Source organism: Harpia harpyja, chromosome 10 (assembly GCF_026419915.1).
Source record: "Harpia harpyja isolate bHarHar1 chromosome 10, bHarHar1 primary haplotype, whole genome shotgun sequence".
Taxonomy (NCBI): Eukaryota; Metazoa; Chordata; class Aves; order Accipitriformes; family Accipitridae; genus Harpia; species Harpia harpyja.
Genome location: NC_068949.1, coordinates 15,831,441 through 15,858,367, shown reverse-complemented (window position 1 = coordinate 15,858,367; position 26,927 = coordinate 15,831,441). Strand labels below are relative to the sequence as shown.

The window sequence follows — 26,927 nt, the reverse complement described above, 5'->3', positions numbered from 1 at the left end:
TTTGGCAGGGTAAAAAACAGGTTTATTGAGGATTGTATGTAGTCAGTGCTAATAAACAGGTAGATCTGCATGTTTCCTATTTCTGCAATTTTATAACCAGTCATATTACCAATCAGACAAGTATTAACCCACGGTTTTACTGATCACAAGCTAAATGCACTTCTTTACTAAAGAAATACCTTCTCTTAATGCATTATTTTATTATGCTTTAATTTATTTGAAGATTTCCTAGAGTCTAGCTCAGACTATATGCTTGCATCATGCCTATTTGCCTGTTTGTCCTAGGATTTCTAGAATTTTTACCAAGGAATATTTTCCTGTTTTCCACTAGTTTCCTGGCCTATCCATTTGAAATCCTCATTGGCCAAAGGCCTACAAATAGAGCTACTGGAGAGCTACCACTGCTTCAGTATTGCATGCAACCGCATACTACGTCCTACAATCCAGGCACTTTAAGACCTAATGAAACTCCACTGAAGTCACACAATTACATGTGCAGTAATCAGGCATCTCAAATACTAAAACAGAATAAATGGATTAAAAAAGGGATGCAATGTATTAATCAGCAACAGAAGAAAAAAAAAAGTGGACAGTTTGGGAACAAGTAGAATTACTTGCTAATTTCTTTTTTTTTTTTTTTTTTATGATTAGGCAGTGCCAAAACTTCCAGTCCCACCACTACAACAGACCTTACGCATGTACCTACAGTGCATGAAACACTTGGTGCCAGAGGAGCAATTTAGAAAGACCAAGGTCATTGTGGAGCAGTTTGGAATTGCAGGAGGCCTGGGAGAATCTTTGCAGCAAATCCTCCAGGAAAGAAGGGAAAAGACAACGAACTGGGTAAGCAAATGCAGATGAGAAATAATTGCTGTGTTGGATGATGCTCATTTACAAACTCTTTGTGATGTTCTGTAGGTGATCACTGCTTTCTTTCAGTGGGTCAGTACAAACAGGGGTCACCACAGATTCTACCAAAGGGAATTAATATTTCAGACATAATTAGGCTAGAATTTTCAAATGATGTCAAAATCCATGTCATTGTTATGTTTTCAGATCAACAGTTTGTTGACATAAATGAGGGAATTCATGCATCTCAGGTGCACGCACACAGGTGTCAGCTCTACCTCTAGGAAGCACTATATTACATCCTTTTTCAATGTAATTTGTTCCTTTCCCTTTAATTATGGGATTTAGAGTTTTTATTAAAATGAAAAATGCTTTCTGATAGGGCTATAAAAAGTGCCTTGCATACCCGTCTAGCCAAAGCTCTGATCCAGTCAAATTATTCTGGAATGGAACGCTTTAGGGTAGGAATTACTCTTTTTAAATTAAACTATTATTTGCCATTCATTGTCACACCATACCAGTGTAGTTACCCTGAAGTACTTACTTTGCCAAATATACACATACATGTATATATATCTCTCACATAGACCGTGCTGAGCCCTTAGCCTTTAAAAAAGTCCAGCTTTCTGCTTCCCAAGACAGGAAAATTAAATAAGCCATAGATAAAATAGATTTTATCATTCCACAAAGTCACAGTTCATCCTGCCTGCATTAACCGTTAGAATATGGCAGCTGAAAACTGAAAGCACTGATTTCATTGAAGTCCTTCCGTCCCAGCAAGGAAGAGAGACACTGAACAGTTTCATGGATTCAGTGAAATCCTGCAGGCTTGCTACTGATATCAGTGAAATGTGGTTCTCCCATAACTTTTCAGTTGTGTGACCCACAAGAAAACTCCATCAAATTGCTGCTGTAGTCAGAAAAAAGGCAACAGTACTGGCAGTGCTTTTATTTTAAAAGCAGCACTTAATTTCTGAACTACTTGTTGCCATAGTCTGAGGGCTCAACTAAATGCTGCTGAATCTCGTTTTGTTATTCTGATCATAGAACTTCATGGTTTTGGTGGCTAAATTAACCATCACTTAAATAGTGTTCCTGATAACAAATAACATTCCAGGAGACAACTGTTCATTTAACCACTTATACCGTGAAAATTACAGCGGAAGGATGTATAAACGTTTTCTGAAACATCTCAACTTTAAATACCAGTTATTAAAATTAAATACCTGATTCTTAAGATAAACTAGAAATGTTTTTATTTAGAATTTAACTTGCCAGGAGTACAGCTCTAGTCAGTCCTCCTGAAGACTCCAGAGACTGTGGGGGAAGCATCTGTTCTAACAGCAATGAAATATCTCAGAGGAAAACTTTTTCAACTGATGCGTGCATTCGTAATTATTTTTGCATAATTTTGTTGGTTTTTTATAGTTACTACATGCAAAGCATGCCCGCTAAACTCTGAAAGACCATTTGATCTTTTTATGAAAGCCTCTATTTTCCAAATAATGATTCTTCAAACTCTGCTCAGACATGAAAGAATACGGTTACCGTACATCTGTGTTTTCAATAAAAATGGTTAGAAATTTAATACGTGTGTCTGTCTGGGTCAAACATCAGTAATCTACATTTGTGTCAGTGGACAGAGAGGGAATTCTCCAGGGGCCCTATCCACATGCCAGTATCTGCAAGACCGAACCATTAGGCTCGGGAAATTCTTTTCCCACTCTGGCTTGCTACAGGGCAGTATCTGATGGCTAACAACAGAGCATCTTGGCATGATTTACAAGTATTTGAAGGCCCCCGAGGAAAGCCATCACTAGTAAAATTCTTTCCGTCTCTTAAATATATCCCAATCACTATTCAAGAGTCAGCAGTTAGCATGTTGTACTCAAACACTTTTTTGTTAGAGAGAGAAGCAAACAAGAAAATACCCAAAATGCCACGATATGGAGCTTGTTTACTTTTTAATGGAACACACTGTAAATTGCCATTGATTGAAAAATAGGATTATGGAATTGCAGCTGATTTCAGCTGAGCTGAGGTCACAGAGCCCAGACTGAAAACACTCAGCAGCTCCATTAATCAGAGCCCTTGCAGGACACCAGAAGCAGCAAGCGCTCTCCCCTTACCCCCAGACTGCCTTTCTGCATGTTGTTCATAGCTTTAAGATTTCATGTCCCCTTCCCTTAGGTGTTTAACTACTGGTTGGATGACATGTACCTCAACAACCGGCTAGCTCTTCCAGTCAATTCCAGCCCAGCAATTATCTTTGCTCGTCAGTATTTCAAGGACGTAAATGACCAGCTGAGGTAATGTACTACGACTTTGCAGCTTTTGCTAAATGAAAGGATATTTTAAATGTACTGCTTTTGCAAAAAGACAATCAAGTTTCATTTAAAAAAAAAAGGGCTGAAACCATTAAATGATTTCATACTAGGCCTGCTGACTGAGGGCAGTGTTTCTGGGGTTACTCATGCTGATACTCAGAAATAAAAGTGTCATTACATTTATTGCATAAAAAAAAAAATGCCAAGGGATTTATAACTTTTCAAAGGAATATTTGCAAAGCTTTTCGTTGTATAATTCAAGCAAACCATTTTGCAATGGAAAAAAGAAATGCTAATTTCTGACACATTGTTTGAAGGAAAACAATCTTTAACATGCCATCACTATGACTCTTAGCCACCCTGCAAACTGAAAAGGCCACACTGGCATTAAACTGTCCCTCTCAGGTGCCCAAAAGGGCACCAGAAACACAAGGGATCTAAGAATAAGAATTCAGAAAACATTCCTCCCCAAGAACACTGCTTCCTTCAGGCCCATTCTTCCCAGCCCTGAACTGACCTTTCTCCTTTGAGCTGTTGTGGGCAATTACAATCATTTAAAAAGTGAAAAGGTAAGCAAGTAGCCAAGCACAGAACATACCTCTCCAGACACCCTTAAAACAGGATTCCACTCTTCAGCCTTTGCTAAAACATTTTCTCCTTTTAAAACAGTAAACCAGATCAAATCTACGTTCATATAGTGCAATTTTCCTCTTTGCTTTTAGCACTCTCTAGCTGCTCATTACTGAAAGAATTAACTGCATGTGAATTTATGCTATTATAAAACAGCCAGAACCTTGAAGCCAATATGTGTTATTCTAACATTTTGCATAGACAGCCAATGCATCTTTTTACTTTACTTTAAACATAACTATAAATGCTTCCATTCATTACTGACTAAATTTATTGTGCACACAGCTTTTGAAAAACCTCCACTTTGCATTTTCTAATGCACGTGCTTTAACAAGGAAATATTTTTCTCAGAGACTCCCTTTCAGACACAGTGCAAATGGGCAGTGTCAGGAAATAATACACCTGTCCACAGCTCTGCAGAAAGAATATCTGCTTAGGACAGGAAGTACTCTAATAAATTGGACAGCTTATGAGTATTGATACTGAAACCCATGTTAAGGATTCTATTAAATATTCAGCCTCTGCTCCCATTCTCTAAATAAATGCTTTCAGGCTTCCTCCTGTGGTAGTCTGTTTAACCATTTGAAGGGACCATCTCTAGGATTTTGTATTTCTCTTGACGTGAATTAATTTAGGTTTTAGGTGGGGGCGGGGGCCTCTTCTTGCCAAGCCAGAAGACTTTCTCTCCTTATGCTGTGTCATCAATCATTCAGGCTCTCCTCTGTCTCTCAGAAACAGCCCAGTGTTGCCAAATGACAAAAGACTGATGTCACGTCTATCTGCTACTTGCAGGTTTGCCGCCAATCTCATTTCAGGAGTGCAAGACTATAAAGCTTTACTGGACACGTAAGTAGCTTAAAAGGAGAGCTGCTGCTTGAGTATCTGCAGGGCTTCTGATTCAAGGGTGCTCTAACATGCCCGAAGTCAGGCTGCATTGCACCTCTCCACCATTTGGAAGGGCTGGGGCTCCAGCGTGCTTCAGGGCAAGTGCTTCAGCAATTTTTCTGCACTTTCTGCTCTATTACTGCAATCGAACAGGTTGGAGAAGGATTCTTTTTGATGCCTGGTAGTCGTCACTCTAGCATGTGCAGTGCTGCCCAAAGGACGCCCACATCTGCCTAACGGGGCTACTGAGAGCACACCAGGAAGTCTGTGCTCCCCAGACCCAAAGAGCAGCAGCACTGCAGCTACACAGCCTGCACACCTTCCCTGGCACCGGACACCTGCCAGGATGCTGCACCCCTTCCACGTACTGCACCCTCCGTTTAGAACATCAGCCCCCCCGCCTCCCTCCCCCAAAAAAAGAAATAACACATCCCACCAGGAGAAGGAAGCCTCACCACAGACAGGCTGGTTCAGTGGCTAGTAAAAATAAGAAGTTACTTAAGCCATTGCTACTTTCTGTGTATAAACACAGGGGAAATCCATGATTGTTTAAATCATGTATGAGGTAGCTCATAACAACATTTTACATAGCACTTCTTAACCTCACCTAGTATGTTCCAAGTTTACTGCTGAAATCACTGCTCCCCGAAGAATAGAAACAGTGGAGAGCCAAACACAACGGACACCACACCATGATAGGGAAGGGGTCATTTTCCTGTCTGGAAATACAAGAGGCCTATGTGATATGCTTTAAGCAGTGCTTATTTGGGTGAGGAAGGCAAAGTTCATATTCAAACAACGAAGCCCCTATCATCTATGAATTAGGTAAAAGAAAGAGGAAGAGGCTGTTTGATTTTTCACTTCAGAATTCTGGCGGCTACTCGGAAAGTATAGAAGAGGTACTTATTTAAGAACATGCTTTTGTCCAAGATATGCAATGCAACTGCATAGACCAGCAGTGGTGTGCTATGAAGTACTAGTATTGCATACTAGTGTAGTTCGTTGCGTCTTTATATGACAGCATCTGAGATGAGATAAACTACATTGCTCAAACAAAGGATAATTTAAATTCTTACTATTTTGACCTCACTACTCCAGATCCAAAGACTCCTGTGATCAGATTAGCTTGTCTTAAATCAATAATCATTTAAATCCTCACTACTGTGTCCTCATATTGTTATTACTGTTTGCTTATCACCCCTCCTGTATAATTATGAGGATACCGTAATTGTAACATTTTCAGTTCCCTGTTGCTGTTAAGGACTTCTACCAGCGAGTGTACTGCTAGCTTCTCTTGGATCATCCCACATGCAGAAGCACAATATTCCAGCCCAAACCGAGGCATTTAATTTTAACTGTGCAGATATTCCATGCAGTTGCCAGAATTAAATATTTCAAACAAATCCTAACTTGCTCACATAAAAGAGTTATAAGATCTTACACAGACATCTCCTAAATCAGTACAAGATTTTTCTGGTGCCATCAGTCAGCATTAATAATGCCTTTCTTAACTGCTATAATTACAGATTGTCTTGTCTAAATCTACCATGCTATTCCACTATTTTTGATCATCATAGATGCTCTTTAAAACTCTGTTAAATATAAGCAGATTTCTGCATTATGCAAAATGTGAGAGAAGGAGAATGCTAATAACCCTGTTTTGCTGATAAGGAACAAAAAAAATTAAGCACCTGTACAAGGAAATAAGTGATGCAGAGAGTTTGAGAGCCAGGAACTAAAGTGAATATCCCTGGTTTAGAACTGCAACAGTTCTAAAGAGACAGTTAAAGAAGATAAACTAGCATAAAATGTTACCTGTATGACAGTAACCCTCCTTGTGCGTTTCTTTGCCCCTGCCCCTCTCTGGCAGGCTGGAAGCTTAGTTCTCTTTTGCGGAGGGAAAACCTCTGCACTACAAGATCATCTTCTTCCTGTGGTCTCTGCAGCCTCTCCCAAGTGACAGCACCATTATTTCCTGCTACAGTGTCAGTGGGATATTTTACAATCCATAATCATGATTGTGATAACTACTTTTTTTTTTTTCTGGCCACTAAAGAAGCCTTTTAGGATGTGTTGTTTTCACTTGCCTTCCAGTAAAAATGGAATAGGTTTTCAGCACTTATTCCCCCATAGGTCTAGGTAAGGATTAGCACATAAACAAGTCTCTGTGGAAAACAGAAATGCCCTCTGTATTGCCCCAGTCGTTCCTGTTCATCAGCCAGGGCCCTCTCACACACTCCGTAACCGCTCTGCACAGTACAGGGCCACTGTGATTTGCAGTGAATTTCGTCAGTACTTTTTTTCAAGGTGCTATGTCTTTTCCAGCTGTTCTTGCTGACTTCCATCCTGGCAGGTTTCCGAGATCTCATCTAGGCAGGCTTCCCATGCACATTGCAAAGCTGCTTGTGACCTGCTATTCTTTCCATTTCCACTAGATGATAATGCAATTGCTTAATGAATATGCATGAAGCTGCCAGGAATGATGTATTTAACTTTGGTATGGGAATTCATCTATTTCCCTTATACTGTAATCTCGTTTTATTATTCAATTTGTGTCATACCTGATCTAATTGTAACAGAACAAAGGACAGATTAGATTTCTTTTCCTTTCTGTTTCTCTCTCCCCTCTCTCCCCTCTTTTCCTCTGGCTTTGTTTTTCTCCTTCTCTCTCTCCAGCCATGCTTTACCTGTTGATTTTGCTCGTGGACAGCTGTCTGGTCACCCTCTCTGTATGAAGCAATACTATGGACTCTTTTCTTCCTATCGTCTTCCAGGACATACCAAAGATACACTCGTGGCCCAGAAAAGCAGCATAATGCCAGAACCAGAGCACATCATTGTTGCTTGTAACAATCAGGTAAATAAGTGTTCTTTTTTTTATACCTTTCTATATTTCTTAGTTTGCTTAAATTCACTCAAGAAGAGCCTAATCTAATCACTGTTCAGAAACACAATTAGCATGCTACGTATGAGCTCACTTCTTACCAAGCATTCACTGTCAATATTTCCAAAAGATGCTTCTGCAGCATTTTTGTCCTTAGCCCACATTATGTTTCAAGTACAGTGATGCAGAAAGGAAGAATGCGGCAGAATTCATTTGCTTTCTCATTCAAACAAAAATGTTTATTAAACAGAGGTGAAACCACAGAGAAAAAAATCTTATTAGACTGCATTTGCTGGAAATGCTCTTCTCTTGACAGTCAAGTATTGGCACACAACACCTAGCATATATACCACCATCGCATGTAGGGGGACCTAAGCTATGCCTGAAGAAGTTAGCATAGGTGCAGGCAAAACTACTGAAGCCTTGGAGTGAATCTGCCCCAACCAACAAATGCTATCGAGCAGCAGAGTGTGTTGGCTGGGCAGGCTACCTCATAGCCCAGCTTGACTATCTGTAGTACTGGAGCCATGCCTGCAGGCCCCCTTGGAATGAAGGGGTAGATCCTAGTGGTCCCTTTTCCAGGAAGTCCTGTTCTTCACCTCAATGGGAAGTTCTCTAGATTCTCTAGGTTATTTTTAAACAAATAATACCATGGAAATAATTTGCATACTTCCTGATTTTATCTCTTCAGGGTTTTTTAAGCTTATTCAAATAACCTACGTTTTATTTGAGCCCAACACACAATGTAAGTCTCCTGAAGCAACTGGCATTACACTGGTGTAAAAACACAGGAGGGGTGAGCCCTGGGCCAGTCCCCAGTGTTTTTGTGCTCCATTGCCTGCAGGCCTGGCTCTCCAGGCAGGACTTCAGCATCTCAACACCCACCCAGGCAAAAGTGAAATGTTGGACCAGTAAGGGTCCAACCCATCTGTGACTGTTCTTCTGACTTCTGTCATTTTTTTGCAGTTTTTTGTTTTGGATGTTGTCATTAATTTCCGTCGTCTCAGTGAGGGAGATCTTTTCACTCAGTTACGAAAGATAGCCAAAATGGCAGAGAACGAAGAGGAAATGCTGCCTCCAATTGGCCTGCTGACAACAGACGGAAGAACAGAGTGGGCAGAGGCCAGGACGATCCTTATGAAAGGTTAGCAGCAGCAGTCCCAGCTTTCTCTTCTTCATCATCTTCCTCCTCTTCCTCCTCACCATCATTGCCTTTCTTTGCTGGGAGTGAACATTACAGCAAATATAGGACTGAATGTGCAACCACACTGCTGAATTTTTCTAGCAGGACAAAACTCAATACCTGTAAGTGTTCAGATGTGTGTTACCAGGGAAGCTGCAGATATGGTTTGACTCTTTGGCTGTGTATGTTTAAGTGTTACACCATGTAAATAGCTGTCACTCATTCTTTGTTTTTCATCACATAAATTACATTACATCAGATTTTGTGATTTGTCTCTTTCTTCACATCCATTTTGTACCAATAGGAATGATCTATCCTCTTCACTTTTGACAACTATTAGACATTTTTCATCTCATCTAACAAAGGCATCTACAAGTTAAACACCTATTGAATCTAGCCGTGTACTCTCTCTAGTCAATGGAGAAAAATAGAAAGTACCAGGGCTGATTCATCCAAATCTTAAGTAAGGATCTAGGAAAGGTGATACCAGTTATTATCTGGGGATAGTTCTCTCTGTCTTCCAACAACAGGCAGCATTTAGCTGTCTTGGATTCTGGACTTGAATACCTGACTTTGAAACAGATGAAAATAAAGGATGGGATTGGTCACCTCCATCACTTCACACCTTATATATTTTACCCCGAAGCTAAGTGATGTAAACGCCCTCTTTTTGCCATTTTAGATGACTTAGGTATTCATTTTCCCTCCTGAGAAAAGTGTTAACTCATCTCTTTATCCCCAGTTCTGCAATGCTACAGAAAATATTTCTGGTTTACCAATGCCCTGGACCATACAAGAGTTGCCAATAGTCTCAAAATATGTTTACCATCCCAAGGAAGACCTTCACTTTTCTTATTCAAGTTTATCTGTGCTTATAATAGATAAACACACACACACACAGAGTCCTGGCCATTATTAGAGCATTATTATGTGGTACCAGTCTCATCTTTAGGTTTTTCCCTCCTCATCTTTTCTTTTTAAAGCAGGAGAAAAAAAGATTCTTTATTTTAATGAAAACTGAGATAAACACCTAATCATTTCTTTTCATGCCATGCTTTTAAGTAAAACAGTGAGTACCTTGAAACCTGCAGCAGAATCATCTTTGTAAACCTACATAATCCTAAAGACAAAAGACAAATCAACAAAAACTAGCAGGACCATCTCTATGGTGTTTTTGGATTGCCTAGCATTTGCCAAAATATTCATTTTAATGAGGAAGCAAACCAACTCAGTTATGCAGCTGAAAAAAAACAGATTCTGCATTAGCAAATATTGTAGCACCATGATGTGAGCCTTCTGTAATCTAAGCAGGAATCCCATCCTAGACCACTTGTATTAGCACAGCTCCTCTATATAGTATAATACATTGCTGTTACACGTGGATACATGATTATTAACAGCCCTTTTTTCTTTCTTATCTGTGGTGAAATGTTCATGCAACAGTAACTAACAGAGGAAGAGAAAAGCCTCTAGTGAAGCAGTGTGAGGTGGAAGGGGTCACTCCACAACTGTTCTGTACTGGGCGGGGAAAAAGATGATGCTTCAGGACAGAGAAGACCTATACAGCACTTTGCAGATGTTATGAAGGAGATATATACATGGGCCTGCATAGACCTACAAGTAGAGGATAGGTCTTCTAGGTGAGAAAATTTCAAAGAAATTGTAATAGACCTAGCCATCACTGATATATGAACACATTCAATGTTTTAACTGCATTCAGGCTGCAGAACTATCTCACTTTCCTAAGCCCAGGAATTCAATTCTTACTGCTATAGGGGCTGCTGTCCCATGCATACTATATCTGAATTTGATTCAGAACTGTCTCCTCATATTTTTGTTTTTAAAACAAAACCCAAAACCCTAACTAACCAACAGCTGACTGGCCAATTCAATGCAATTGTGTGCATTAGAAAGGAAGAAGGACAAGAAATGTCTTGCAGGGCTTTAGGCTTGTTCTCACACTTCTCCGCTGTTTCAGCTCTTTCTGGAAATACTTCTTTTCCATCCCAAGTCACAGTTCATGAATTCTTGTGCAGTTCATTGCCTGTTTTACATGATAATTTTTTCAGTGTTTGATCAGCTCTTTGGACATGTCTGTTTCTTTCTGTAAGGGCATCTTTCTCCTATGTTTCTTTTTCTAGCAGAGATTAATTTTATTCACTCTAATACCTAGACTCAAGATACCCTGAAGCCATATGTCAGAATAAGGGATTCATATCTGTCAAAGATGTGTGGGCAGCAGCCACAATGAAATATATATAAACCTATCAGACAACATAAAGCAGAATGCTGAGCAAGCTGTGAGCAGTTTGTAAATCACTGTCCAAGCAGTTTTTCCTTGAAGGTGCCTGTCTACAAATACTGGCAGCTGATGTATATGGGGCAACTTCCATTCAAAAGGATCTTTTCAGCCTTTGCATTGATGTACCCAGACCATCAATGGAATAAATACCACAATTATGGTCAGCCCTGCAAGTGTCAGATACTAGAAGAGCTTTACAGCAAAGAGGACAGGGACATGTCTTCTCCCTTATAAAGCTTCTGAATGCTTTTGAAGACAATTCATAGGGACATCAGTGTTTTACATGTTGTAGGGAGGCACAGGTCACTGGCAGAAAGCTCAACCTATCTGCACGCCCCATCAGTTACAATCTCCTGGCTCAAGTCTTTGTAGGAGCTGGCAGGAATGCCAGGTGCATTCCCTAGGACTCTGCTTCTGTGGGCAACGGAAGACAACACGCTGTGTGCTCCACCAGGTCCCCACACAGCCTGCAAGAACTCAGGCTGGCCATCCCTGTCACTTGGGCCCATGGCTGCCAACACTCCCTCAGAGGAGCCACCAGACAGCAATAGACAGTACCTTACCACAACCTGCAAGAGGCCACACCTCACCCTCTTCCTTCTCAGCCACTGCTATCACTTGCCTTTCCTCCTCTTGGCACCTTTTTCATTTCTTGCATATTTGCACTCTTTTTTACTACACAGCAACTGGCGAATGAACCTGGATGATAACAAGCATCTGTATATTTTCTAGCTCCTCACTAACCTATGTTACTCATTTTGGGAAGGTACATTTTTTCTTACTTGACAAATGCTGTTCTTTCAGACCATCAAGCTACTTTTTGTATTTGCTAACATTAAAAACATGCACATTTTGAAATGGCTCCATATTTCAAATGCAAATCAGAATTGTTTCATTTTAAACATTTTTTCCATTCTTTCAGTGAAAATCATCTCCTGAATTGAGCACAGATTTGTTGAACTTAGCACAGACTTACAAGAAGTTTTGTTCAATCTGAATTCATATCTTTCATTAAGAACATTCTGAAACAAAAACATTTTCACCAAAATCTAGCAAAACCAGCAGATGAAAACTGATCTGTTAAGAATGGAAGGAATTTTAAGTTGATGTTTGAAAGCCCTTTTTCCTTTGATCTTGTTAACAACCATTTAACAGCAATTAGTGATGTTATATGCTTTAGAGCTGTATTAAGTGCTCACAATTAAATATTTCCTATGCTTCAAACTGGCCCTCAGAAGCATACAAACCTTTACCATCATAATTTTTCTGAGTTAAAGAAGCTGAGAAAAAAAACGCCTCATAAATACACCATAAATAAGGAGGAAAGCGCTGAGGACAACGTAAAAATAGCCTTTGTGGTCCACCTGTAGAAGCAAGAGTGACAGCATAGGGAAAAGAAACAGAGAAGGAGACCCAGAAAAAGCACATTTTATTCAGCAGTACACTAGTGGTAGGAAAGAAGTGGAATGTGTCAACCCATGGTTTTGGCAATACCATGTTCAAAAACTAAACCTCACGACCTCATCTGCAGATGTTTCCTCGTGATGTAGGCAGTATACCCAGTCCAGGGCTTATTTCTCTAAAGTACAAGAAATTACCAGGGACAGGAGGGAGAGGAAGGTTTTATACAAGAACACAAAAACAACGTGGGCCCTGCTGTTCCTTGTCCAGAAAAGGGTTTTAAAAGGAGAACAGCACAAAACCAGTATAGGCCCTGCTGGTCCAGAGCAGAATACTGCAGCACTGCAGTAATAGCGTGAGCTCTGAAATTTTCTATTTTCCACCTGTCCTCTCTGTAACTGTTATATATAAAATAAGTAAACATTGCTGGCTTTAAGAGTAAAATAGATCTATTTTGTAATATAATTACTTCAGGAAATGAAGGGCAGAAAAAGAAAGTGGATATTGTTGAATCATATGAAAGATACAGAGATATTGCAAAAGTTAACACATGAACGAATGCCTTGGTGTAACACTTCCTTGCACTGAGATGTTCTGTTGTTGAGAGAGCTCTGCAGGCACCAGCTCATTGCAGTCATGGTCAGATCTTCAGTGCTCTCCAAGGCAGCAGAGTTCCCCAGCCAGCCCTGCACTACAGGTAAGAGGATGTGAACATTTCACTCTTCTATCCCCAGACTCTACTAACCGCGACTCTCTTGACATGATTGAACGGTGCATATGCCTGGTGTGCCTGGACAGCCCAAGCGAGGTGGAACTCAGTGATACAAACATGGCACTGCAACTGCTACATGGGGGAGGCTACCATAAAAATGGGGCCAACCGTTGGTATGACAAACCCATGCAGGTAAAAACCTTACAGTACTATGATATTACTTGCACCTGGCAAGGGACACCAGTTGCCCTTGTGGTAGAAACCACTTAGAATCAAGTGGGAGGAAGAGAGGGAGGTGGTGTCAGCATCTGCCAAGGCAGGGTTGGTGCGAGCAGCACTGTTCCTTGCAAGGCAGGGGAAGCAGACCTATTGCCTTGCTGGCAGTGGGGGGGCCTTCTCCAACACAGGTGTGCTTTCACCTTCCCTGAAGTTGCTCTTTGCACTTGAGGAGGCAGACAGATACACAGACATACAGATAGGTAGACATCTGATTAAAAAAACCCCCAAACAGTACACATTTAATTACATTCAATCAAATGAAATAAAAATGCTGGACTAGCATCCCAGAACAAAAAAGAAAAGCACAATAGCTTTCTCTGTTTTCTCTTTTCACACATATTCGTGACGTCCTAGAAATACTACTGCTTATAATTTAGTGTGTGTTTAAGTTAATATTAAGTTCTTACTTAACAGACTGTTTACTCATTTGATGACATCCTTGTTGAGGCTTTCCTGGAAGTATTGATTTCTCCAGCCTTTTTCCCCAATCAGATTTTGATTGTCATATTTGAAAGTGTTGCACTGTTATTTTCACATTTTGCATTAGACCCAGGGTGAAGCAATGTATTAATCTCCAACTGTCAACAATGTTGACACCTCATGAAAAATTGAAAAAAACCCCTGATTGATACATTGCTTGCGCAATGCTTGTTGCTCTTGCCATATCTAAGAACAGCAACATAAAAAAGGAAACCACTAAACTAATTTCACTTGCACTGACTTACCCCAGTACGAATACATTTCAGTAGTCGTTACTGATTTATGCTACTGCAAGTGACATTATTAGCAGACTCCAGTGCTGTGTTTTTAAAGAACAACCATTTGTCTAGTTAAAATCCCTTGTTATTTGCAGGGCCACTAGTTGAGATGTTTCAAGCAGATGAGAATAAACAAGATTTTATTTTTGTTTACTATCAGAAGGTAGCAGAAAGCAAATAAATTTGCACAGTATATGGGAGATCTTCATCTGTCCCGATGTACTCAGGCTAGAAGTAAATCAAAGGCAAAGAGAAATTCTTAGGGAAAAAAGATCCCATTTTCTTTCATGCAAATGCAGATTACGTAGGAAGCCATTCTCACAGTAGGACTTGTTCTTTCTCTCCATATTCTTCTTCAACTTTGCAGTAATGCATCAGATAACATCCAGCTAAACTTGCTGCATCACACACTTACTCTGTGAAAACCCCATGGGAACCAGGGAGGCAGGATGCATATGTGTGAAACATATGTGCAGAGTGAGCTGAGTGGGAGAAGTCCAGCCAAAGACACTTCAAAAGAAGTGGGGGAAAAGTCCAGAAAAAGGACAGAAAACACGTGAGACAAGTTGCAGTTTGGTCCTAGACATCTGCTTTTGTTTGAGATGCAAAAGTAACCAGCTGCTTGGGGGTATCACAGAACTACAGTGCAGCAGGTTAAGTGTCACCAGTTATACCATGTGTATGCAATGAAATCAGAAATGAAGACAAGTAAGAGGGAAATGAAGAAAGCACCACAAAAGAAAAGGTGAAGAGGAAGCAGAACAGTAAAACAAGCTATGAGAGAGCTATCAAATAAGGATGACTATGCTTATTTGATAAGATACTCATAATAAAATGTGATCCTAGGGGACTTCCCAGATACAGAAGTTGCATTGCCCCCAAATGTGGAAGGAGAACCCCAGCGACAGGTTTTCTCTACCATAAAGCAGATGCTAAATCCAATTCTTAGACTCCAATGGGAAATGCTAAAATTTATGTTCTCACAGGACTCAGTCCAAAATAGTAGCATGAAAGGGATCCAATGCAACGCCATTCACAGGACAAGAAAGTCTCCCATGATAAATCTGTAAGTCACCCACTGATCTGCAAGTCAAGGAAGTTCCTGATGTGAGCAATAAGAAAACCACAGGAGAATGACAATATCTTCTGTTAGGTTGCTATCATGGGTAACTTACCCAGAACATGATTTATTCACTATATATCTTGCACTTGTTCTTTTTCTTGCTTAGTTTGTGGTAGGAAGAGATGGAGTCTGTGGTACCGTGTGTGAACATTCCCCTTTCGATGGCATCGTACTGGTGCAGTGCACTGAACACTTGCTCAAGCACATGTGAGTCCCCTTTCAGTACGCCTATTGTACCCACTCTAGCCCCCAGGAAGCCTCTGCCAGTGGCTAATTCGCCCTGGTGCACAGGGCCACTAAGACCCATACAACTTGGAAATCAGTCATTTACCTGCTAAAAAAAAAAGCAGTGTTTAACAAATAGATTATTCCTGTGACCTTAAAGACTTTTCTCTCACAAACTAACAGGAAAGAGAGCTCCAAGAAGTTAGTCCGAGCCGATTCAGTGAGTGAGCTTCCTGCGCCACGGAGACTAAGATGGAAATGTTCCCCTGAAATTCAGGCGCGTTTGGCATCAGCAGCAGAAAAACTCCAAAGGTAGAACAGATGCCTTGTTTTTTTCAACAATGACTGCAAGCTGGGAACTACCCAGCACATTTTATGCAGGCATGGGTTTCCTCCTAGAGGGCTCTCCCTGCCCTCCCGCTCCTCCTCATCTTCCCAAGCTGGACTTACCTAGCATCCCTTTGCAGGATGGCACCCTCGTGGGCTGGAGCTACTTCGCTGTATTCAGGAATAGCATTACCATTGCTTTCCTTCCATGTAAATATTAGGAAAGCTAAAGACCACCAGAAAAACAGTTAAGTCCTATTTGCCTGGGATGCAAACAGTGCAGGTCCTTGGTTTTTGTGGATGCACTTTATGGGTTTGACCTGACTAAAGCCAAAGCCACGGCAATGGGGATATGTATATGGGACAGTAGACTACAACTGGTTTGAATAAACAATTTGAATTCAGGAATGTAATTTGTTTACATCCATGTTGCTCCCACAAAGGTTAGTTCTTCTGACTGTGTTTCCAGACTGTAAAAGATTTGCATGATCTTTGGGGGCGGGGATGGCAATGACTTTTTTTTTCAAATTATTTCATCTCAACACTCAGGCCTGTGATCGCTCTGTAGAGAATGAACATATGGTCTACATGATCAGCTGTAAGTACGTCCAGTGTGATTGCATTAGATGAGACCTCAAAGTGGCTAGAAGCATACACGAGAGTATGAAAACATTCAGGGTGCAGAGTAATTCCTTTTTGTTTTTAAATAAAGGTAATAGTCCTCTAAATTGAAACTTGCAAGGAGCTTACAGCCTTCATCAGGTTTTAAATCCACCCATTTCTCACTGTAGTAAATCTCACAGAAATTTGTTGAGAACAAAGGAGGCCCTGGCTTAGGCTTCAGGAGTGGAAACACTAGGTTTTAAAAGAAGGTGTTTTACTCAGATGAACAGAATGACCTGAGTGCCATAGCTCATGTTAAGACTGCAGATAACAAGCCCAGTCTAGAATCTGTATGAATAAGAGTTACTGACTAGGAACAAGTTACCAAAGGCCAGGACTGTCTGCAAAGCAGAAGCCCACTCATCTCCAAGGGAGTACAGGCAGGAAATGATCTCTGGGTTTTATTTGCAAATGGAAATGGAACATGAGATTCTTGCATCTCCCCCCACAGTAATTGCCTCTGCTTGTTTTCCAGGATAGTAAAAAATCTGGACTTCATCGCCTACAAGTTTGAGAACTATGGAAAGGAATTTATTAAGAAACGAAAGATTAGCCCAGATGCCTACATTCAAGTAGCACTTCAGCTGGCATTTTACAGGTAAGGTTAATTCAAATCATAGGAACAAGGTAGCACAAGAGTAGATTCACAATTTGTTTTTTATACAGAGGGTCCGTTTTTGACTCAGCACCCAAACAAATGCCTCCTGCATGGAAATGAGTGATCTTGCCTAATGACTGTAGGTCAGACAAGATAGAAATTGCCACCCAGTTCTGAGACAGAGTACTCCCTTCCTTCACTCCCTTTCCCTCTCCTTGCTCTACCTTCCCATCCCTGTGTCCCACACATGCCATTCCCAGCCAGTACCCTCCCCACAGCTGTCCCTCCGCTTGGCATAGAGAAGAGGGTGAGGGGATGTGGCAGGTAGTGGCAGACAGCCCCACCACCCACAGCAGCAGAAGCAGCTAGGGAGTCCAAGTCCCTTGCCACTGCGGGTAGCTTGGGAGGAACCATGGCAGTAACCCATAGCTCACCACATATGCATCCCTTGCACCACAAGGCGAAAAGCATTCACAGGGAAAAATACTACAGCAGCATATCAGATCAGAGTTCCTACACAGGATAGTAACTACTGCTGCTTCCTTCTTCACAGGCATCCCAAGATTTGATAATATCCTCTAATTTCCATGGTATTATCAAAGTTAAAAGCTCCTTTCTACATTGTCAGAACAGCTAACGCTCCAGGCTAGAAATCGGTTGCATGGTTTCCTGCAGAACAGCCTATTACACTAATAATTCTTTATCATGTCAAATTAAATCCTGAAGCAGTCTTTACCTAGTCAAAAAACAGAGATGCCTAACACATTTTGCATACTCCATTAACATCTGTTAAACATCCAGTTTGCGTATTCTATTAACCAAACTCCAACAGTGACCTCGTCCAAGATTTTCATCTGGATGCCAGTCGTGATATAAATCCCATGTATGCAAGAAAAACCTTGGGGCACAGTTACGTTCTGAGACCCCTGCTTCAACTGGAAGGCACAGTAGGTCTCCTGAAGCGAGGAATAGTAGCTATATATACCTGGACCCAAATTAAACAATATTTGCTATGTGGGTTTTCATTCCATCTCTCAGTCTCAAATAGCAGTCTTTTCTCCTTTTAGTTTTCTGTTTTTCATTCACACAGAGCGCACTTTTTTCTTGTTTTAGATAAAACATATTTCAAGCCCATATGTAAATGATTAATTACACAATTATTTTATGATGCAGTACAAATAAAACATTCCTTGAGATCTTTCAGTAAATTTTAGCTTTACTAGCCTTGCTTTTACACAGCAAGTCATTTTTTACTGGCAGTGCATAACTAAAATGTATACAGCTGTATGCAGCTCCTCATATTAGAAAGGAGTGAGCATCCATCTTTTTTAAGTTTCTTACAGAATTGTATCAACATTAAGATGAATGCTATGCAAAAAATAAAATCATGGCTGTAACAATAAAACATACCAAGCCTGTATTTCTTTTAGTCTTTATGACTCCTTGAAAATATTCTTTGTTTTTCTTACTTCATTCTCTCAGATGCCACAGGAGACTTGTCCCTACCTACGAAAGTGCTTCCATACGCCGATTTGATGAGGGCCGAGTTGACAATATTAGGTCTGCTACCTCAGAAGCATTTGCTTTCGTAAAAGCAATGACTGATGACAAGACAGCTCTATCGGTATGTTGGTCTGGCTCCATCTGCCTTCTTTGGCAAAACACTAAGCAAATAGTGCATTCACGATCCCCAATCTCTCATTTTTTAACTGTTAACCAAGAACATAAAGGCATAGGGCAGGGTAGCAAGCTTTACAGGATTTTGCTTTTTGTGCAAACCAACCATTAAGCTAAATATAAATATTTCCTTATTTTTAGTTAAGATTCAGAGGTGCCTAAACATGACATTATAAGAAACAAAACATCTGATTTTAGACTTAGTACTGTCTTCTGAATGATCTATCATCATATCCAAATTCAGCTCCCTACAGAGATCTAGGCTGAACATGCAAAGTTCAGGATCATTATACTGCCACACCAGGGGAATTGCCTGGCAGGTCCCCTGCAGTAGATAGCTCTGCTGCAGATTGCAATGTGTGAAGTGATACAATTCACATGCTTTGATTTCTGCATAAGGTTCTGGCTGATCTATTTGGTTTTAAAGGTATGTTTCTACCAGAGTTAGTTCTATAGGATCCTCAAGGGGCCTGAACCTTCATGACGAAAAAACTTCATCAAGCTAATAAAGCAACTCTCCAAATTGTCCTGACATCATCCTGCAAAAAGAAAAATTAAATTGCCTTTCTTTGAGACACCACCATCTGTTTGCCAGAAGCATGAGTACTGTACATAGTAGATGGGGACGCAAAGAGGTACAGCTGAGAGAGCTGAGACTATAGCTGCACAAACAGCTTTGTGCACTGTCCCGCCTGCCATCCCTGGAGAGCCTCTCTCAACGTCTCTCTGTGTACCACTTCCACCCACTGCACTTCGCTGCTGTACAGGGAATTTCCAGGTGGTTGTTTAGATGCAAAATGCTGCCACAATATAGATTATTTTGCACAGTAAGCCCACTCCAGTGGCAACAGCCCACATGGCTGTTCTTTAGAATCTAGCATAGCATTGCTAGAAGTATTGATGGGCTGTAGATTAAGTGTAAATGAATGAAATATTGTAAGCCAAGCTCTAATGTCCCAGAGGATGAGGAAAATTTGCCCAGAAGTGCTCTGTTCCCCCACTGCTTCTTCAATCTCCTTAAGGTTACCATGCCCAGAACTTAGCCCATGATGAACAAGACTCAAATAAATTCCATGTTAAAATGATAACTCAAAGGAAACCTGAAGTAATTCCCTACACTGAGTGGGTAATTCAAGGCAGATTATGACCATACTATTACATATAATAGTGACTACCATACAGTAGACAAGAAGAGGCAGTTGTTATTTGCTATCAGTCCCTGTCTGACAACATGGTTCTTAATCGTATTTCATTTGAAGCTGCTGTCATCTGTGCACACCCTCCCCTCCACACTTGGGCACTCGGCATACCCGCAGCCCCAACACACATTGCTGCAGGCTGACTGTACTCCTAGGAGGAGCCAGCCTGCTCCTAGCACATTGTTTTGCCAGATCCTTCTTGTTCCCTCCAACAATCTCTTCCTACCTTCCTTATTCCAACACTTACTGACTTCTTCAGCTCTCCCAAAGCTTCAGCATTTCTCACCGTTTTACCACCCAAATCTGGGACTGTGCCCACCTTTCACAGCATCCTAAACTGTATTGCTTCACAGAAGCAAGCAGAAGAACGCTATGCATGTCTAGAGCGAGCTCAATCTCAGCCCCCAAATCTTTATATTGCATGCCTTGGCAGTACCAAATAGGGAGAATAACGGTTTCATTCCCCCTGAAAAACCTGTAATCATAACGCAAACCATCCACTGATAGCTTTCCTAGCTTCTTGTCCACTGAGAGATGCAAAGGACATTTAAACAGATCTGTGATTGTTCTTTCCCACAAACTTTTAGAAATCTTTGTTTTGATGTGAACATCTTTTGGTTCAAAACAATATATATTGTTATCACAGAATCACAGAAACAAAATTCACTTAACACAACCCTATTCCAAAGTGATTTCTTTAGACCTACAGACTGCCTCTGGGTGTGAAGGGGTTAATTCTATTTTTTGGACAAAGCGATGCATCACTTGGTTTAAGTAGCCTTGAACTCCCCAAAATATATCCATTAATCCAAATCAAATTAAAAGAAATTTTCTATCTGATGCTAATAAAAATTATCTTCAAATGGTAGCTTGAACAGTCACCAAAGATTGATTGAGTTGGATTGATTCTCTAGCAGGAGAAATATCTCATGCATTTGACACTTGCTGTAAAAGAATCAGCAACTGACACTGCAGAGATTGCTGAATAGCTGTAAATTAATCAGATTTAAAGACTGCATTTGGTAATTTAATCTGTATAAGGGAACTAAGGCCTAGCTGTAGCCCTATGAAAAAATATCAGACTCTGGACTTCGAATGTCCCTGATGGTGGCCTTGAATTGCTTCTAAAATGAATTCTTTGTTCAAAAGATCATTCATCGTCCATAGGAGCTGAAGGTTCCCTGTTTATCCGAAGACCCAGTCATTTCTGGCTGTTTCAGGGTCTCCCAAAGTTGCAGTGTCAGACTTGATGTACAGCAGGGCAGCACTTCTTAGGATCGTTCCCTTAATATAAAAGGCCGCCATTTGACAGGAGTCAAAATTTACTAGCTTGTTATCTGAAATGTGAGGCATCTGTGGAGGGTAGAGCAGCCTTGGAAAATTCTAGATGCCCTTTCACACAGGGGAGTAATTTTTTGACCAGCTAGTAAAATATCAGTAATGGCTTTCATTAATATCACTGTCATTGTCTAGATAAACCATTCTGGAGAAGATATACTGCCTGGCTGTTTTGAAAACACTGAATTACACTAGGCAATTATTTTCCCTACTTCAAATGGAGCGATTCAATTAGTAATAATCTACACCCTCAAAATCCATGGAAGGAATCCATGAAAGAGACTGCAGGTCTTTCCTCATCTTCAAACAAACCACCACCAATAAGCCTGTTCAACCCTTGCACAATCAGGCACCGTTGCTGATCAGGACATTGAATCCCTATGGTTTTTCATTTATAAAGAGCACTTACACCTGAGCCAGGAGCAAAGGACATTTGAGAGTGCTTGCTAATTGATGGAAGATGCTATTTCTTTGAGGGTTTATTCAATAATAGATATATTTTGATTCTCCCAACAGGATTCTGAGAAGATGCAGAAATTTAAGGATGCAATTGCAGCTCAGACTAATTACACTATTCTGGTAAGTAAAACACTACTTCGTCTGAATAAGGACTAGTTAGTTTTTTCAAGAAAAGTATGAAGATACAATCATTAACTATTTAAGTACCAGAAAACATAAGCATCTCTAAATAGGAAAGTACCTGCTATGTCACACCTACAAAAATTTCTGATGACCCAAACACCCTCAAAATAGACATATTCAACTAACCTCACCTTAAAAAATGCTTCCTGGAAAGAAAAATAACAAAATTCTGCATTAGACATCAGTGGCAAGACCATCACTCTTGGGCATTAGCTCTCTCTTCTAGAACTGTCATGGAACATGACACTCTGCATTCAACATATTCATGGGGAATGTGCATCTGTGAAATGCTTATGATTTGTATCTGTGTCATAATTAGGAGTCCCAGGGATGAATTAGGATTCCACTATTTGGTGCTGTACAAATTAACAATTAAAAAATGGCCTCCATCTTAAAGAGCTTGCAATCAAAATTTAATAAAGGGATTTTTTTTATAAATATTGAAAAGTTTGCAAGGAGGAACAGTAGCCAGATGAAATAAGCCTTTATTCTGTGTGCTTTGTGATCAACATGAAACGTTAGCCATGCAGATAGCCAAGAAAAGTGTCAAGGACAGCTGAGAGCCTTATCAGGATGAGAAGTAAGCAAGGCTTAAAAGCAATCAATTTAACTGCTGTGTAACATGTATGAGAAACAGAACTCCAACTGCAAAATCCAGATCCCCCAGATTTACAGGTATTTAGACCCATAAGCTATAATGTTACAGATAAGCTTAAGACGGCTCTTTGGAAGGAACATCAGGAACTTTTTCTTCCCCCCTAAAACTAACCATTTATGCATTTTCTTATGTTCCTCTTCCCTAGAGGAGAGAGGTCCTTATCTGGGACCTGATCCTCAGATGGACTGATATTCCAAAGTGCAATTTCTAGGAATTATTATAGTAAGCTCTCTTCTAAAGACCTGAATGCGGTGTCTAATAAAAGGAAGAGATGCCCTCCAGTGAAGAAATCAGTTTAGTATCAAATACAACACATTTTTTCTCGATTAAAAATGAGACAATCCAGCCTGGGTAATGCTCTACATCCCACTGTGCCAAGACAAAGCACAGACTTGCTCTACAAACAACTTAGTCAAACCACTCATGAAATTAATATATGTTAATAACCAGCTATGTTAAGTGAATTTGCTACCTATGGTTTTGCCTCAGACCATTGCCTAACAAACTCACATTGCTGATTACTGTTTAAATACTCATAATATTCAAGAAATCAATCACTTCCAGAGATGGTTTCAAAAGTATACTCAGACCACTGGAGAGATAAAGTGTTGCTTCCAGGCAGGATTCGTTCCTAAGACCATGAAACAAAAGAAGCAGGAAAGAAAAACAGTTTTGTCTTTCAAGCATTGTGCTGGGAACCCACATCTTAGAAGCTGAGACTCCACATCATCTCTAAAGCAGAAGCAAGTCTTACTTCAGGGCAGCTGTCTCACCTGAACCATCTCAGGGTAATCTCACAGTGAACACAACATACTGTAGGTCTCCTAGGTCACAAGCAATGGAATTTCTGTACAACATCTGTTAAAAAAAAAAAAAAAAATCCATAAAATCCCCCCTCCAAGTCATTTCCATTCCAGAAACTGTTATAAAATTCAGTCTCCAGTGTAGCTCATGGGAAAATATTAAAATCACCATTGGAAAATTAATTTATCTTTAAATTTAAAAATGTCTCCAGGTATTTCTACTCACCAAGCTCCCCTTTCTTTCTCTGAATAGCAGAATGTAATTGTTGTGCCTTTAAACTATGGGCAAGACTTATATGGTCTGACTAAATTGTGTGTAACAGACTGAAATGTAATAGCTCCTAAGAAAAACAAAAAAATCTACTTCATAAAACAAAAAGCAATTTAATGATTTTATTTCCCCTTGTTAGGGCTTACTAGTAGCATTGCTATCTTAAATGTGGAGCTCTAAAATTCAATTTAGCACAGTTTTTTCCTACGCGTTGACTCACAGTTTATTTCGTTAGCCTGTCTCAGCCTCTCTTCAGACGTGACATTGATCTATGTTGCAAAAATGTCATTGCTAACAGCCTTATAAATCTTGTGTGATAGCAAAATATTTCCTTTGATTATCAAGTCAGTTTCACTCTATGGGAAAAACAACGTAAACACTGCCCTGATGTGTGCTACTTTTTTGCAAGCATCCTTGCTCTGTCTGGGCTGATGAACAAATAGCCCTTTTACCAATGGGTGCCTACTCCTTAATAAGCCAAACAAGATTTTGCACTCCCAGCCCCCTGCTTCGGGCACTTATTAGTGGTTAAAATGATTCTCCTCTTAAGAGGAAAAGCAAACTTGTGCTTTTCTTTTTCTTTTTTTTTTTTTTTTTTTAAATTCTCCCCTTAAGAGGAAAACCAAGCTTGTTCTCTTTTAAATCTTGCCTTCTCTCAGGTTGCTTATTTCCCTCAAGCTACAGCTCAGTCCCCATAATCAATGCTCTCACCAGCTAGAATAAATCTAGACTGAAGGATTTTAAATGCACGTTTTAATCTGAGGCAAATCCTGCCTGGTTGAAACAGCTCAGTGCTGTTCTTCAGAGGCCAAAATTTTGATTTCGTTTCCTAAAGAAACAAAACTCTGTAACGATCCTGTCTGCCCATCTCCCACTACTGACTTCTGATCCTGTTAGTCATCTTCAATCACATTTGCTAGCAGGGCAAAGATCTTAAAGCTAAAAAATTCCTTAAGTCTATAGTATTAGGTAGCTGGATAGAGCAGACGGACCTAAGCATAGCAAGCTCATGGCAGAAAGACTGACTGCAGGCTCAGCAGTAGTTCTTGTGAGCTGGCTAGCTGGCCACCAGTGTGCCCCTGCTGCTAATGTTCAGCCACCGCATGTGCTGCTGATGGCCTCGCCTGTAACCATGAGACGGGAGAGGAAATTGGGGACATTCGGAAGCAGGGTTTGAGGGCAAGCATGGCTGGTTCTGCACTGGGGATGATGGTGAGCAGAGACATGGGCAAGCAGGATGGCAAGTAGACTGCTTTAGGTCTCTTGCTTGTCAAGCACATTATTCTCCTCTGTTAAGCCCTGTTTAATTTGATTTTAGACTCATGGTACCTGGACTACAGTACCATCCAACTATGCTGTCCTACACTTACTGTTTCCAATTGCCTCATTAAAGCGAGGGCTAAAGTAAGGGCTGCCCCTGAGATAATCCAGCTCTGCAATGACGCCAGCACAGGGAGAGGGGGAGGGAATTGGATATTTGGGCAGTGAATTGAAAAGGTATCTGTGTCCCTAATCTCAGTCTTCTCAAGTGGTGGGGTATGCTAGTAGATCTGTGATAGATCACTGGTAAAGCTATCTGTTATTCTATGATCACTGTTAAATCTGTTGGAGACATCTACCAAATCTTTGGATCTAAATTCTATGGAATTACACATGCTTTACCTGCCAGAGTGAGATGCAGGCAGCAAGGCAATGAAACATTAATTTCTTCCAATTTGGAGGTGTTTTGGAGCCTCCAATTTTGAAATACAATCTAAGTGACGCACAGGCAATTCCAAAACATACTCTGAGATTTCTGGTGTCCCATATGCTCCCCCCAGCAGCTTTGGAAGCCCACACCATGATATTCAGCTCTGAAAGATGATGAACACCCAGAACGCCAGATAACATCAGTACATAATACATCTCAAGACCATTTCCTTCCTACTTTTTACATCTTCAGAGCACCATATGAATTTCTAGTTACTGATCAAAGTACATACTCAGAGTAATATCTGAACATTACAGGCATTACATCACTCAAACCCAGTTCATCAACTCTGACCAGAGAACAAGGCAGTAACAGCCGAGAAAACGTCTCCATACTCAGTTAAATGCTGGTGTCTTATGTTGTACGCAGGCTATTACTGGAATGGCAATAGACAATCACCTGCTAGGGCTCAGGGAGGTGGCACGGGAACACTTCAAGGAACTGCCAGAGATATTTACGGATGAGACATATTTGACAAGCAATCGATTCATCCTCTCGACCAGCCAGGTGAGTTTCTCATGTTCACTGGTCTTGCTAAGCAAAGGCTAATTCATTTGTGTTCTGCCAGACCTTGTAGCTCACAGTGAGAACAATGTATTTAAAAAAAAAAAAAAAAAAAAAAAAAGCTGATACTATCAAGAAGTCTGCAAAATTCTCCAGATTTTTAATCCAGTTTTGGTTCACTCTGCAAAATCAGCAAATCAGCACAGTAAATATTGACTGAAGTTATCACTTCCCTTGCAATATCCCAAAGACCTTCCTGGAAATGCACACAAACAAACTCAGTAAAATTTGTATGAGGGCTCAGTGTTTCCTCGCTTTCCAAACTATTTATCTTCCCGTTCCCTTTCTTCTCATCCTTCCCCTAAGGTGACAGCTCTAGTGGGAATTCTTTACTCCAGTGACAGTACAGCCACAAGCCAGATAGGCTGCCACTCTGAGAAACAAAAGCCAAGAGCCATGAGGAAATTTTACTCTTAAAAGGTAGCTGTGTTTGAAATCTTTGAGAGCCTTCAGTTACTCAGTGTAAGACTTCAACCTCTGCAGGCATGAATCTTGGATTTACAGACATTTTAGATATTTACAGACATTTACGAATTTACAGTTATTTGCAACTACACTAAGATACTCCTAAGAGTCAACACTTCCTACATTTAATGTTCTGAATAAGGAAACATCTTTATAGCATACAGCCTAAAAATGAAATGTTTCATTGCATATAGTAGCAGTCCTAATGAAAGAAGAAATCTATGTAGGAATTCATTTACTGAAACACTAACCCAACTGCACAGATTGGAACTATGCAACAAAAGAGACTTATAATGTCATGCTACAGCATAAAACCTTAATAAGTAATTTGATCTTGTCATAATGTTTGTAGGCTTTCAGACATGAGTGAACGTAACCAACACACTACTACATAAATTCTCCAAGAAACTATCC

At 40.4% G+C, this 26,927-nt stretch overlaps 1 protein-coding gene across 2 annotated transcripts in view; it reads left to right on the top strand.

The window, feature by feature from the left end:
* Window positions 1-26,927, top strand: part of CHAT (choline O-acetyltransferase) — a 42,798-nt gene that overhangs the window by 4,711 nt on the left and 11,160 nt on the right. For both annotated transcript variants that reach the window (XM_052799775.1, XM_052799774.1), the window contains exons 3-14: window positions 652-843; window positions 3,040-3,158; window positions 4,599-4,652; window positions 7,368-7,548; window positions 8,542-8,719; window positions 13,196-13,365; window positions 15,440-15,540; window positions 15,742-15,870; window positions 17,024-17,146; window positions 18,629-18,770; window positions 21,877-21,939; window positions 25,854-25,991. In XM_052799775.1, the coding sequence (XP_052655735.1) occupies window positions 652-843; window positions 3,040-3,158; window positions 4,599-4,652; window positions 7,368-7,548; window positions 8,542-8,719; window positions 13,196-13,365; window positions 15,440-15,540; window positions 15,742-15,870; window positions 17,024-17,146; window positions 18,629-18,770; window positions 21,877-21,939; window positions 25,854-25,991 (1,590 nt within the window). The remainder of the gene's footprint in view (window positions 1-651; window positions 844-3,039; window positions 3,159-4,598; window positions 4,653-7,367; window positions 7,549-8,541; window positions 8,720-13,195; window positions 13,366-15,439; window positions 15,541-15,741; window positions 15,871-17,023; window positions 17,147-18,628; window positions 18,771-21,876; window positions 21,940-25,853; window positions 25,992-26,927) is intronic.